The 14778-nt window shown below is 43.0% G+C and overlaps 1 protein-coding gene across 1 annotated transcript in view; it reads left to right on the forward strand.

Moving 5' to 3' along the window:
* Positions 1-14778, forward strand: part of LOC139723255 (uncharacterized) — a 54901-nt gene that overhangs the window by 8678 nt on the left and 31445 nt on the right. Inside the window, exons 9-18 of the mRNA XM_071634514.1 lie at positions 674-2038; positions 3611-3691; positions 7384-7574; positions 8552-9650; positions 10363-10483; positions 11279-11529; positions 12150-12367; positions 13007-13176; positions 13630-13715; positions 14579-14679. Coding sequence (XP_071490615.1) covers positions 674-2038; positions 3611-3691; positions 7384-7574; positions 8552-9650; positions 10363-10483; positions 11279-11529; positions 12150-12367; positions 13007-13176; positions 13630-13715; positions 14579-14679 — 3683 coding nt within the window. The remainder of the gene's footprint in view (positions 1-673; positions 2039-3610; positions 3692-7383; positions 7575-8551; positions 9651-10362; positions 10484-11278; positions 11530-12149; positions 12368-13006; positions 13177-13629; positions 13716-14578; positions 14680-14778) is intronic.

The following is a 14778-nucleotide window of genomic DNA, read 5'->3' on the forward strand; positions in this document are numbered from 1 at the left end:
GAGAAATTAACCTGTAGCAAGAAATTACTTTTGACACGGATCAAAGAAATCCATCCAACAGATCTGTAAACTTATGACCAAGATTATGTTTCTAAGTTGTGACATTTTGAATTTCACTGATTCCCTTCAGTGGTTTGATGAAGAGACCGTGAAGTTGCTGTCTTTGTGATGGCTGTGATATTGCTTGTGTACAAAAGAGTTCTGCTTTGTTACTTGGGTGTAAAGATTGATTTTTGTTTGTTTTCTTTTTTATTTTGAATTTGTGTATCAGGCTTAATTAGACATTTATAATTGATAGCTGCCCTTATGATATTTGGCATGGCGTATATGAAGCAGCACCCATGACAAATAATTTCAGTGGCGGATTGCTGTGAGATGAGCATACTTGCCATTGAAATCTTATCCTTTGATGTAACATGAAACATCAGAGACTGCAATATCTCACTTAGATCTCTGAGTGAGAGCGATTTATGGTATCGTTTTAACAGGAGAGCAAACTTATGGACTAAGGTGTCTTTACTTCAGCTTAAAAGCTGTTGATGATTTTGTGTAAATATTCATATATGAACAATATTCCAATGATCAATACTTCACTGGTTGATATCATATAGATGAATAAGGACTTATGCTGTATTTGAAAGTAAAATGGCACTTTGATCTCATTCTCTTTCAGAATCCTCTCCTGTGAATGGAGGCGAAAAGAAGACTGTGAGATTTGCAAGCGAGGAGGATGAGGCCTCCCTCAAGCAAAGCATGTGTGAACAGAAGCGAGACAGTGCCATCTACACCAGCTTTCTCATCATACAAAATGTCATGTTGGCTGTAGTGTACAGCGCCTGCCAACCTCCGTCAAATGATGCCAAAGCGACAGAAACCTCTGTGCCTAATGCAGAGAGACCTGTTCCATCAGTTCAAGTCCTGGAAGGGAGTGAGGAGAGTTTGGCAAACGGCAGCAGTAACAAATCATCGGATGCTGCTGAAGGGTCGACAGATGAGCCCCAGCATTCCACCTGTCAAAGAGATGGAGGAGGAAGGGAGACAGTCGTTGGGGAGTCCTGGGAGACGGCTGTTGTGGACCGGTTAAAAGCCGCAAAGGAGCAACTGGCAGGGCTCAATCCACTGACTTACCGTGTGGAGATCCTGGAGGATCTCTTCTCTCTTCTGTTCGCCCGCTCCGAGGACATCTACCAGCCCGAGCTGGAGGCCCTGGTGGCCTCAGACAGTGACCAGGAGGAGGGCCACCTGGATGAGGATTGGGTCAACACCAGCTTCACCAGTCTGGAGAGTGTGGAGAGCCCCCTCAAGGAGGGCAGCCTCCTCACCGAGTTCACCTTCTCCCGGTCGGCATCGCTGGACGTTGAGAAGAGGACTTCGGCCAGGAAGAGCACTCGCCGTACCCTGAGCCTGGGACCGTTGGGCAGCTCCCAAGCGGAAGTCCACCTGTCTCCGAGTGAGGAGCGCAGTCAGAGTTTGACGGATCCCAGTCCGGCTTTGCAAAGTGTGGATGAGAGGGGTTTAGGCAAAGGGAGAGGCCAAGCTGTGAATGGTATAGAGACCACAAATCATCAGAACTTCCCTCTTGTGAGCAAGTTCGGTTTCCTTGCGAGCAGACGTTTCATGCAGGTGTACCTGGACATGTTGAAAGACTGCATGGATGATGTCAATGCTGTTAAGCTCAGCCTCCTGGGGCCAGGGGCGCCCTCTCGGACGACCAGCAACGAATCGGCAGACTTCGGGCTAGAAGCCCATTTGGAAAGCTCCGTCACTCAGACGCAGCTGGCGCGCCGCATCGCCCAGCTGTCGAAGAGAATCAACGAGGCCCGTTGGCGCTTCCAGCTTGTGTCTAGCCAGCAGACCTCCTCCAAGGAGGGCCAAGCTGACCTCCGTGATGATGATTGCAGCATCCTTGAGGAAGAGGAGGAAGAAGAGGAAGTCTTCAAGACTTTCTTTGAGGTCAGGACCAACGGTGAGAGGACCAGGAAGAAGCGCAAGAGGACGTCCTCCCGACAAAGTTCGAGTCGCAGCCGGAGTGCGTCGGGTTCGTAATTTACACGAAAATACATATCAGACTTTGCTAGCTTGATTTATGCAGTATTTTACTTAGATTTGCAGTCAAACAGTAGTCTATTGTAGAGCTTATGTACATGTAGCAGAGTCTTTATGCACTGTGGTCATATAGGTCCTGTAATTCATGTCTAGGATTTCTAGATATTACAGAGCATTTCACCATGAGTCACCTTCATATGAATTGTAATTTTTGTTTAAAATGTTTTGATTGCCTTAGCGAACTTTTTGCTTCCATGCACATGCTCAAATTTCAAGAGGGTAAGGAAATGAGTGCTCATATGAAAACCACCAGAAAAGGATTAAAAAAAAAAGTGTTATATTTGACAAAGGAAAAGAGAATTCTATAGAGCTGTAATTGGACCTTGCTTTCGAAAGCATTAAGTTAAGCCTTGTAAGAGAGAAATAAGGCCTAGATGGTCTCTATCTGTTTGCGAATAGTACAGTCATAAACACATGCTATCTTTATGTAGTGCTTTGCTGTCTCAAAGGACTTTATTTTGAGTTTGCAGATATTTTTGTTGATGTACCTTTGCTATTGTTTTTGCTCAATGTCACTGCAACATATCTTAAGTGGAATATTGCATTGTTTTTACAATAATTACATTAAACAGTAATTATTTTGCTCCTATTCAAAGCCATGCAGAGAGTTAAACCTCACTTTCTGGAAGTAGTTACCTTGACATAGAAACAACCATAAAAGCACCAACGAATCATTGCTAACTCCAGCATTCAGAATATTCATGTAGATCTCAGTTTTACTAGTGGCAGAAAATAAAAATCACAGCTGTATGTGCAAATAAATATAATCATTAAAACTTAAGTCTCTGTATTTCTTTTATATATATATATATATATATATATATATATATATATATATATATATATATATATATATATATATAGAAGAACCTTGTATAATTTTCAATTTGTGAAGAGGACACATAAGATATGATAATTAGTCTCATGTCTAATGGTGTATAAACTAATTTCTTCCAATCCTCCCCATTTCCCTTTGTACTTCCCTGGATTGTCTTTCACTCCATGCACCAAATTCTTCATGTATTTTATTTTTTGTATGTGCTACTTGTAATAATTGTGTGCCACTTTTTTCCCTTTTCACCTAATTAATCAATGGTGCAACATTCCTGATGTAATTTAAAATCATCTTCCTTGCATGTGTGATTTTTTTCTTCTTCTTCTCACAACATTGTATTCATAGTGTGTGATCTCCCATCACTAATTTGATTTCATCGGTGGTGCTATGATTGTCTTTTGTTCGTTTTGTGTTGTCGTTGTTTTCCTTTGGTGATCCCTAACGCTAAAAATGCTTGACTCTTAAATCACAAGTATGCATTTATCCATATCTCTATCCCATGCCATGCAATGCCATTCATAATTTCACTCGCTCCACTTCTGAACTCTGATTTGTGTGCTAATGCCTCCCTATGCACAAACTTCATCCATCTTTCCCCTGCATTACCCACTTGTCTTGCTATGCCTACCTTTTTTTCTTTTCGCTGCTGCCCACGTATGTCCTTTGTAGGTTGGAGTAGCTCCGAAGCAGGGAGTGGCAACCACTCAGCACGCTCACATTCACACCTCAGTGCAGAGCCCACCTCAGCAGGTTAGCCCCGCCCCTGGGCCATGCCCTGCGGGCCATGCCCCCGGGGCCCCACGTCTAGGGCTTGATTTTGTGCCTGTCTGGTACCCCCAAAAGTCCATCGACCCATATTGTGAAGATGCTCCGGTTCTTTGTTAGGTGCAATGAATGCAGTTACCATGGCAACAGCCCAAATATTCGAAAGTACTGTGTTGTTTCATTGCTGTCTCCATAGCAAGTGCCATTCTTGCAACTTTTCAGTGATTCTAAATATCTTTCAGAGTTCAAAAGCATGTTTCTAAAAAAGAAAAAAGAGTTGTCGTCAATTGGAAACTGTCCGTCACTGGAACTTCAGTTCATTACCATACATCGAACAAATTTACTTGTCAGTGTAAGTCTTGTGTAGTCTAGGGTCAAGGATTTAAAGAGTGTGGTGACTGAATACTCTCAGATGAAAAGTTGATATTGTGAAGCTTTTCCAGCACTTCAGTTCTTCTTCCCATCTGTGCCTCGTATTTTATTATTTTTATTTATTATCATTTTCTTTTTTGAATATTTTGTGAAAAAGTCATCTGTACTATTTATTGTTGCTTTGGTTGTATCACTCATTTCAAATCTTCTACAGTGAAAGTATCACCATCAACACGGTGCAATTGTATATTGTGTACACCCAAGTCTATTGTGATATTGCTTACCCATGAATTTGTGCTGAAACATGTAAATTTGTCACTGGGAGAGCACCTGTGCAACAGTGAAAGTAGTTCAATAGATATTGAAAGCTTCGAAACACCACAAATTTCTCAGTGTATCCAACATGGTGCAATTGTAGATTGTATGCAAAGTGCCAAGTCCCTTGTGATATCGCTTACCCTTGATTTTGTGCCAAAACATATAAATTTGTTAGTGGAGAGCACTTTTGCAACAGTGAAAGTAGTCCAGTAGAAATCATAAGCTTCGAAACACCACAAATCTCTCAGTGTATCCAACACCTGGTGTATATACAAGCTGTGATAACATTCCAACTCTAAATATTCCCATACCCATGGTCCTTTCATCTTGACACCAATAGTATTTTCCCCAGTGTACTAGTAAATGTATATGTGAAACTGTATTCACATACATGGACACATGTTTATTTATCATATACTCTTTGTAACTGCTGAATAAGATGGTAGCTCAATTGGAAAACATTGTCAGACTTTGTCAACTGAGCTGCCGATGATAGAATTGATGACAAAACACTCAAGAATGCAAAATTTGGGAAAGTGATGCTGTTGCTGTTACCAGCATCATCCTGAAAGGACAACCCATTAATGAAATGAGATACTCTAACATTTCTAAGTCTGTGGGAAAAACTGAGTATGACAAATTCAGTTACTTACAGATCTTCACTCAAACCTTTCCAGGTTTCATTTTCAATCATCCTCTTCCATTTTAAGCTCACCTGAGCCAAAGGCTCAAGTGAACTCAAGTGAGCTAATGTGGTCATTCATTGTCCCAGCATCCGGCATGCGTTGTGCGTAAGCTTTTTGCATTTTTAGCTCACCTGAGCCGAAGGCTCAAGTGAGCTATTGCGATCGCTCTTCGTCCGGCGTGCGTCGTGCGTCGTGCGTCGTCCGTCGTGCGTCGTCCGTCGTCCATCGTGCGTAAACTTTTTACATTTTCATCTTCTTCTTGAGAACCCCATGACCGATTTTCACCAAACTTGGCAGGTAACATCCCTAGGGGGATAGGATCTCAATTTGTTCAAATGGGCACCATGGCCCACCTGGGGGGGCCCAGGGGGGCCCAAACACCATAAAATTAAGGAATCTTTAAAAATCTTCTTCTCTAGAACCAGAAGTGATAGGGCTTAATTGATACTATGAGTAAGTACATTGATGACTGTAGTTTCAAGTTTGTTGATGGGGGAATCAGGGGTGCCCCCCTTGGGACCCAGGGGAGGGGGGTGGGAAGGGGTCCTAATAGGGCCTAAATTGAACATTTTCATCTTCACTTTGAGATCGCCGTGTCCGATTTTCACCAAACTTGGTAGGTAGCATCCCTAGGGGGATAGGATCTCAATTTGTTCAAATGGGCACCATGGCCCACCTGGGGGGTCCCTAGGGGGCCCAAACCCCCTAAAATTAAGGAAACTTTAAAAATCTTCTCTAGAACCAGAAGTGATAGAGCTTAGATGATACTATGAGTTAGTACATTGATGACTGTAGTTTCAAGTTTGCTCATGGGGTTGGCGGAATCAGGGGTGCCCCCCCCCCCCCTTGGGACCCAGGAGAGGAATGGGGAGAAGTCCTACAGTTGTAATGGAGCCTGAATTGTACATGTTCATCTTCTTCTTGAAAAGCTCATGATAAATTTGACCAAACTTAGCAGGTAGCATCCCTAGGGGGATAGAATCTCAATTCCTTCAAATGGGCACCATGTCCCTCTTGGGGGCCCCTAGGGCCCCCCACATTAAGAAATATTTAAAATCTTCTGCTCTAGAACCAGAAATGATAAAGCAAAGTTAATACCATGAGTTTGTACATTGATGACTTTAGTTCCAAGTTTGTTAATTGCAGATCCAGGGCTGCCTGCCCCCCCCCCCCCCCCCCCGAGTTGAGGGGGGGGGGGGGATCCATATGCAGACCTAAAGTTTCCAATGTTCTCAGGTAAGAGTTTGCAAGAATGCATGGAAGGTGAAATTGCGATACTCGGGTGAGCGCGTGACCCGCGGGTCTCTTGTTAGCTTCTTCTTGAAAATCCAATGACAGAATTTCACCAAAGTTGGCAGGTAACATCCTTATGGTGGTAGGATCTTGATTTGTTCAAATGGGCATTAAACCCCCAGTTGGCCCAAAGGCCCCAAAATTAAAGAAACTTTAAGAATCTTCTTCTCTTCAGCCAGAAATGATAGAGCTTAGTTGGTGCTATGAGTAAGTACATAGGTGACTGTAGTCTCTAGTATGTTCACGGCGGATCAGGATTTGCACTTTTCATTTTCCTCATGAGAGTGTGTGGTCATGGACCCTTAGGAGCTGAAAGCCTCTCAAATCAGAGAATCTTTAAAAACTCTTGTTCTATGAGCCAGAAGTGCTCTGTGTGAATACAATGTACTTTTAATAGTGAGTGTACTGTCAAGTTTGTTTGTGGCAGATCCAGGAGTGGCCCTTCTTGTGGCTGGGACCAAATTGGGGCCAATTTTCACATTTTGAGCTTATTTTTGAAAATGCATGGTCAGATTTTCTGCAAACTTGGCAGGTATTATTGCCAATGGATAGAATATGTACAAATGAATACCATACCCTCCTGGGGGTACCCCAAAGCTTCCCGAGTTTGCTATGTTCTTCTTGGGTAGTAGTTTGCAAAAATACGTGGAAGTTGAACTTGCGATACTCGGGTGAGAGTGAGACCCTTGGGTCTCCTTTTTTTTTTCCCCCTTCTTCTTCTTCATGTGAGCTTCACCTTTACAGAATACTAGAGACATTGTCAGCTTGTAGAACCAGGCAGCTCAAACTTGAAACATTGTTAAAACAATGCCTTAGGCATTGTGTGACAATGTTACCCCATTTACCTATTGAAACTGATCAATATTTAGACTGTTCATTCTCATATCATGGGTAGGACTAATTTTGTCTGTATGAGAGAATTTCATGCCATCACTGCACTACCACAGTGGGACTGTTTGCTGTGTTTGAAAACAGATGTGAAACATCATCTTGTGCGCAAACTTGCAGGAACCACCGACGGCAATGGACTCAGCGGCAGCGAGAAGCGGCGGAGGAAGAAGAGGAGATCGTCATGCCGGGCGGACACCTCCGCGCCGAGACCGCGTCGCGACTGCGGCATTGTGGCTCAGATGCTGGCGTCGGAGGACACGCTGCTCAGGATGTGCCTCAGGCGAGAGAATTTCACGCAGGCAGGGCAGGTAAGAATTGTAGTTTCTTGTAGTGATTTTAAGCAGAAAGAATGAGAATGTGACAGGTTGCCGCTTTCATCAGCAGTCCACTTCAGCGAGAAAAAAAAAATTCCTGCAGGGAGGGCAGGTGAGAATTGTAAGTATTTATTGGCAAAAAATGATAACATGTTGCCTCTATCATCTGCAGTCCACTAAAGCATGAAGCAAAAGAATTTCATGCAGCAAGTGCATTTGAGCATTGTGGGTATTATCAACAAAAAACTGTAATATGTTGCCTCTATCATCTGCAGTCCACTTTAGTGTGAAAATCCACCCTATGGCCAAGGTGATGTCCATGTAAAAAGAGTCCGATGATTTTAACAGACAGATGAGAGTACCATTGAAATCAGACATAAAAGTGATGGAATATTAAGATTTCACGCATTTTCCTAGAACTGTGATGTCAGTCACATCTCATATGCAAATCAGATAAGATGATAATAATATCATAGCGTCACAAGTCTTTTATTTGCCTGCACACAGAACTTCACCAAATTTCCTGACCTGAATTCACGAAAAAGAAAGCGTATCGTGCACAGCAAAGTAATTTAGACTTGTAACAGTTTTGCAATGATTACAGAGTAAAGGGTGGGGGTTGCAGTTGCCAAGTAACTTTAGCTGTGAAACATTGACCTTTTCACAATAGAGATATTTTGGATGGCATGTTCAGACATGACAGCCCTGTTGTTTACTTGACTGTTGGGAAATTAAAGAGATGCTGTGCAAGGCATCAGTAAATATACTTTCCCCATATTTCATACTTGCGTTATGTTGTGATACTCATTATTAGCATCATAATTCATATAATGCCTATGTGATAATGAGTGTGATAACAGTCACAGAATTTGTCATGTTGGATGAATATTGACTCAGAAAACGCAGTGTTATATAAACTTTCCTACTTTTTAGTTTTCTGTCTTTTTTCTCGCATCATTATGTGTAATCAGGTTATCAAGATATTTGATATGGAAAACAAGCAAGAAGTGGCGGAGGTGCATTTTGCATCCCACTGGCAGAGAGCGGTGAAGAGACTCGAGTCCGTGGACAGTACTAGCATGGTGTCTGGCCCTCAGACACAGACTCCTAGACTTACGAGTGGGCTCGGGGGCATCGCTTCCATGGCTGCTGCAGGCATCGCATCTTTTTCGATGACCGAGATCATCGACGAACTCCTGATGCATGCAACATTGCCCATCTTGCCCATGCCCCAGCCAGCAAGCGGCAGCAACACGAACAGCAGTAGCCCCGGCCAAAGTGGCGGCAATGTATTGCTGTGGCAGCAGCTCCAGAATGTGAATGTGATCGCCATGGTTGTGTTTGATCTGGCGTGCACGGGATGCCACTCGTGGAAGACGTGCACCGAGCTTCTGGACATGGTCGTCAGCCGGCTTCAGTCTGGCCTGCTCGCTCCATCTCCCAGCACTCCTGACGTTGTGGTGACCAGTCCCTCGCAGTATGTATCAAGCCCCAAGGCGGGTTGTCCCACGGAGACCCTGCTCGGTGTGAAGGCATTCATGTGCCAGATGCACAACCTGATCAACCCGATCTCCTCCACCGCAACCGCTCTCATTCGACCCAACGTGCTGGAGTACTTCCAGCGCTCTGCCCTACAGGCTCTCACTATGGCCATCTCTCCCTTAGACCCATCAACTCTTCGTTCTCACGTCAACTTTGTCCTGGAAGTCCGCCAAGGGATCCAGCTCCTGTCCTCTGCCCTTCACTCATTCCATGCCGACATTGACTCGGGTCTGTCAGACTTCTCCCCGCCATCCACCAGCAGCCCCAAGCGTGGCCCCCGGGGCTCGTCGGGAAGCGAGACGCCCGAGAAGTCCCGCCAGAAGGTGTCGGAAATCCGCCGTGCAGTGCAGCAGCTCCTGAGGGCGCTGGACAGGAATGTGTTGCCCAGTTTCATGATGGCGTTTCCCAAGCTCACATCTGCGGGAAAGGCCGAGCAGGCGATCAACCCCGCCAACTATCTCCTGACTGTCTACAACCACCTCAGTGTCCTGGCCTCACTGGCTGTTGATGCAAGGGACTGGCAGCCAGGTACAGGATTTTATTTTGATTAATTTTAGGTGGTATAAAGGATAGGAATAACTGAGGAAATATGTCAGTCATGCAAAGGGGTTGTAGGCCAATCCTCATGGTCAAATGTTGAGAGCGATGTACCCCTGCTGATGTAAATGAAGGACCATTGATTTTCTGTGGTGATCATGTGATGACTGTCAACTGCATAACAGTCAAAATGTTACCGTTTGTGAAATGTCATGCAAGTTTGCAAGAGAGAATGCTGTGGAAAGATAGTGCAGAAGGATCAAGCACAGATTTTCTGTTTAGTACATTTTGCTCAGAAGTTTGATTGGAATTGACTATATTTAGTTTTTGCCTGCAACGTTTTCTCTTAAAATGGCAGAACAATGTAAGCTATCATATTAATTGAGTTGTTACTATACACTGTACTTTGTGTTTCTCTGGCTTTTTTATTTGTTTAGTTTTGGCTTCAGGGAGGGAGCAGGCTAGGAAAAATTTAGATACTTGAGGATACCGCAAAAGAGTGCTGCTCTTTTCATGTCATATGAATGCATATTAAGTTGTGTGAGTTAAGGAGGATAATGATTAAAAAATCCCCAAGGTGGCATGGAGCTGGATCAGGTAAATCATAATCAATTCGTCTGTCTGTCTGTCTGTCTGTCTATCTGCCTATCTGCCTGTCTGTTAATTGTCCATCTGTCCATCTGTCTGCTGTGTGCTGGAACAGGGAGTGAGCGGCAGCTGGGAGTCGAGAAGGACCAGTGCCAGAATCCATTCAGCATCCTGGCCGAGAGCCTCTGCACGCTGATGGGGAGGCTCATGTTCTCCAGCCATATCCCTCCAGTTAGGTGGGTGGCGTTTAACCCCTCTCATCACTTCCAACGCCTAGGTGCCATCGACATTACACATAAAGACTGATCATGGATGGTAGTAACAAGGTTAACCTGTGGTTGTCCATGAAGGAGGGGATGTTGCCCTTCGTGGTGATGATAGCGAGCTTTTAGATCTATGAGGCTAATCCTACAATGTGGCTAGTAGGCAAAAAGAGTGTTCTGAACATGCACGAGACAGTTGTTCCCATTGTCCAAACCTTGAGGGAGGCGTGTCATAACCGTTAGTGGCACAGATCTAAAGCTTGCTAGTGAAAGAGAAAAGCTGAATGCAGCATTCATCCCTAGGGTAATTGAGTTTGGTCAGATTGATAGCATCATACTTTGATGTGTTTGCCTGTCTGTGTGTCTGCGTGTACTCAAGTATAATGTAGATGGCCCCTGGACTAGTTCTGTTCTTGGTTATATATGATCAAGGGAGAGTGCTGCACATGATAATGAAATACATTATTGGCCAAACACTTATCACAGACTGCTCAGTCCGTGCTAGGTATATCTTTCTTAGTTTGTATGTTTGTTATAGATGCTCACAGGGCATATGTACTTGGGAGCAGTATCAGTACTTGATGAAAATATACAAATTTTACATTCTGTAACTGTCTTATTTAATGAACAACTTTGATGAAACTTCTACTTTTTTTTTGTCTGATTGAACTCTGTTCATTAAAGTCAAACTTTACGTAGGTGTTGGAAGAGCTTGTCTTTTCTTTTATAAGTTTCGGGTGATTTACGTGTTCGTCTCTCAATGTTCAGGTTGGAGGGCGTGGCAGATGAGCTGAAACTCAATCTGGTGCAGATCATCATCCAAAGTTGTTGCCGGACCATTCCCATGCTGCCCCACCCAGCAACGCTTCCCCCGCCCAAAGAGGCAGCGGGAAGTGCCCGTGGGAGCCATGTCTTGGTGCTGAATGAGCTGGGTGTGTCTGGAGAGTGGCCCCACCCCGTCCGGACGCCCATTGCCGTGGTGACGGAGCTCCTCGACAAGATGGTGGCGCTCATGACAAGTGAGTGAAATCCATGGTGGCCCAGAATAAACTCAATCAAGTTTTGGGCAAAAAGAAAATAAAAAAAGAAACATAACAATGTTGTAGTATCAAGAGTAAACCTAAATGTAAATTGGGAAGAGTTCATTACACATTCAGGTCAATCCTGTGGTTTTTCTCATCTTCTTGTAAACATGTTGAAATTTAGTACACATAGCAAGGTCAGTACATTTAAAGACTTTGACATTTGAAATAAAAACTTGATTAATGATAGTTCTGGCCGGAAATGATTAAATGAGTGACTCCATATGCGTATTAAGATACAAGCCTAAATATGGGCAGATCCAGTGTATTATTCACACGTGATTTGTGACATTGTGACTCTGAGTAGACTGCTCTGATGTGTGAAAATATTCCTGATGACGTCCCCTTTTGAGCCACAATGGCTATACTTCTTTGCAACGTGTGCCAAAGGATTTACAACTAGTGACTACCCCCTTTCAACCTAAAGTCTGCAAAAAAAAAAGAAAAGAAAAGAAAAGAAAAACACCATGCATACATGCATACACAAGTCTCAAAGTACCAAATCCCTATGAAACGAATGTACTTTCCCCTATCGTGATCCTGTGCATGTTGTTCAGGACATGCAAGCGGTGAGGGACTGAGTGCGACCCTTGACCTCAGTGGCGCTGCGGCAGCTGCGGCCGCCCCGGAGTACTGGGACATCTTCATGTCGACGAGAGAGCTGATGCATGTAGACTTGGACCTGCTGCAGAGCAACGAGGACAGGCTGTGCTTTTTTGCTAACCTCCTCAACCTGATGTTGACCCATGCAGCCTTGCACCACGCAACACAGCAGGTCAGAACGCAAGAAACAATTTCCATTAACTCATCAAAGAAATCAAAGCCCAAATATGAATATGGATTGAGTGACAGCAGCAAAATATTTGTAGAACACATCAGTGACAGTTTGATGGAAATCAGGCAATTGATTCAAATGTTAATAATTTTTTAAGTTTTGGTGCCATCATGACTGGATAAGGAGACTACTAAACTTCATGACATTAGTATGGACAACAGTATAAAGAAAATATAAAGACAATTCAACATATTTCCACTTTTCTGGCATAATGAAAGAGCAGTTTCTAATTAGACATTTTATATTTATGGTGAATTTGCTCATCTATTACCATGCTCTGATTTGAAAAATGCCAGAAATATCCAGCAAACAAACAACAGAGATTAACAATGAGTTTTTATACCCATTACCCAACCAGTATGTGACTCATGAAAAATATAAAACTCACTTGGTGTTTTTCAGTAGTCATACTCACAGTCCTTTCCTTTCAAAGCTGCTGTGTGATGACTTTCCATGTGCCTTTAGACAGAGGTAGAAATGGAACACTGTAAATGCCCACCCATACTATTATTCTTATGATACAAACTTTGATGATTGATTGTTAGACAACTGTCTCTCATTGGAATTATCTTTATGCAGGGGAACAACTTCTCGATGGGACCAACTCGTCACTCCTCCCTAGGGAGGGGTATCACCAGCCCCTCGGGTATGATGCTGTCACCACCTGGAATCAACAGTGGAAGTGTCACAGCCCAATTGGTCTACCTGTCTAGCAGAGCGTACAAAGTTGGCCAAATGGGGGTGGTCAGGTCAGTTGATTGTAGCATGCTCACTTTGTAACAAATCCCCTCCTCATCTGGCATAAACCAGTGCGATGCTTCTATTCATGCATGTTTACATTGTAATTTGTGGTACTGGCAATGAAATTGCAGGCATGAGGTGAATGTGCCATTTTGTGTTCTTTCACCATCCTTTCAAAGAAACTTTCTCGCTCTCAACACTGACTTCAGTGAGATGACATGAATATCATATAAGTGCATTTTTTCTGTATAAATGTAGGATATGCCAGAATGCAGTCATCACTAGATGTGAGTTACTAGGTGCACAATGACTTCAGAGAGTTATGTGCATTTCAAGATTACAGGTATGCTGAAATGCTTGCGTAATGTCATGTATTCATCATTTTGTCGTATCTATCTTGTTCTCTCTGTCCCTTTGCTTAAATCTCTGTGTCCAAATGTCTTTTTTCCTACTTCACGCAGTGCATTTGACCTACACTTTACCATTTTGCGAGCGAACCTACCTGTGCCTTTAGTCTATGGAGAGATCTTGCAACATAGACTTCATGGTATGTCTGAGTTCATGTCACTGGAATACTTCAAGAGAATATCGCATTTTGACAGAATGTAGGATTCATCATTGTGTACAGTATGTTTTGTGATAGTGACATAGTGACATGATGTAACATGTTATCACGTTAAACAGCACATTGTCATAGTTAGTGGACTTATAGAAGATGCAAGTTTTGCAGAAAGTTTCCCCCAAAGATTTTGTGTCTGATACACTTTATGGATTCAAATAGGTTTCCAAGACAGCTTTTCTCATCATCTACTGAATTGAAGCAGACATCAGTCTTTTCATTAACTTGTGTGACCCATTTTAATTATTAGATAAAAACCTAGGCAAAAGGTGACCAAATACTTCAGAATTATAGCCCCAAAAGGAAGAAGAGGTAGTAGAAGAAGAAGAAAATTAAGGGTATTAAACATGATTTTCTATCAAAGGGAAAAAATTCTTAGAGCAGAATTCATGCTGTCCATCACAATTTACGAGACACAGATTATCAGTCTTTCTTCATTGTTCCTTTGGATGATTATAATTGGTTGTTTGTTGGTTTTTTCACCTTGGTACAGAGATTGTTTTTTTTTTTGTGAGTGTGTGTATGTGCCTTTGCAGTAAAATGTTGATCACATAAGTGATGTTTTCTTCAATACAGGCATTAAATTCTTGCACAGGAAAATGTCTTCCCTTCACAAGCCACCTGTAAAGGCTGACCCTTCATCTGAAGGTTCAAATAAGGATACAGATGGAGTCTTAAAGATATTATACAGACATATTTACTTTGTCATGACAAACAATAGAATGTTCCAGAATGGTTAGAGAGAGTCAAAAGAATATATGAAAACAGCCCTGACTTCCTTTTCCCTCCAGCCCTTGGGGATGATGACCCCTGGTTAAAGTACGTCCCAGCACCCGACCCCCGAGTGACCTTCGTCTCCTGCAATGGTTCATTGTCATCCCCAAGACTCAGAGTGAGTTGTGGAATTCAACCTGTAGACTCGTACTTCCTTACTGGTTGCTGTTTTTAGACTATACTTCTGAGTTCTTGCCACTTATTTGAAGAAGAAATG

This window comes from Diadema antillarum, unplaced genomic scaffold, assembly GCF_040938485.1.
Source record: "Diadema antillarum isolate AM-2024a unplaced genomic scaffold, OU_Dant_1.0 scf00000183, whole genome shotgun sequence".
In the NCBI taxonomy this organism is placed as follows: domain Eukaryota; kingdom Metazoa; phylum Echinodermata; class Echinoidea; order Diadematoida; family Diadematidae; genus Diadema; species Diadema antillarum.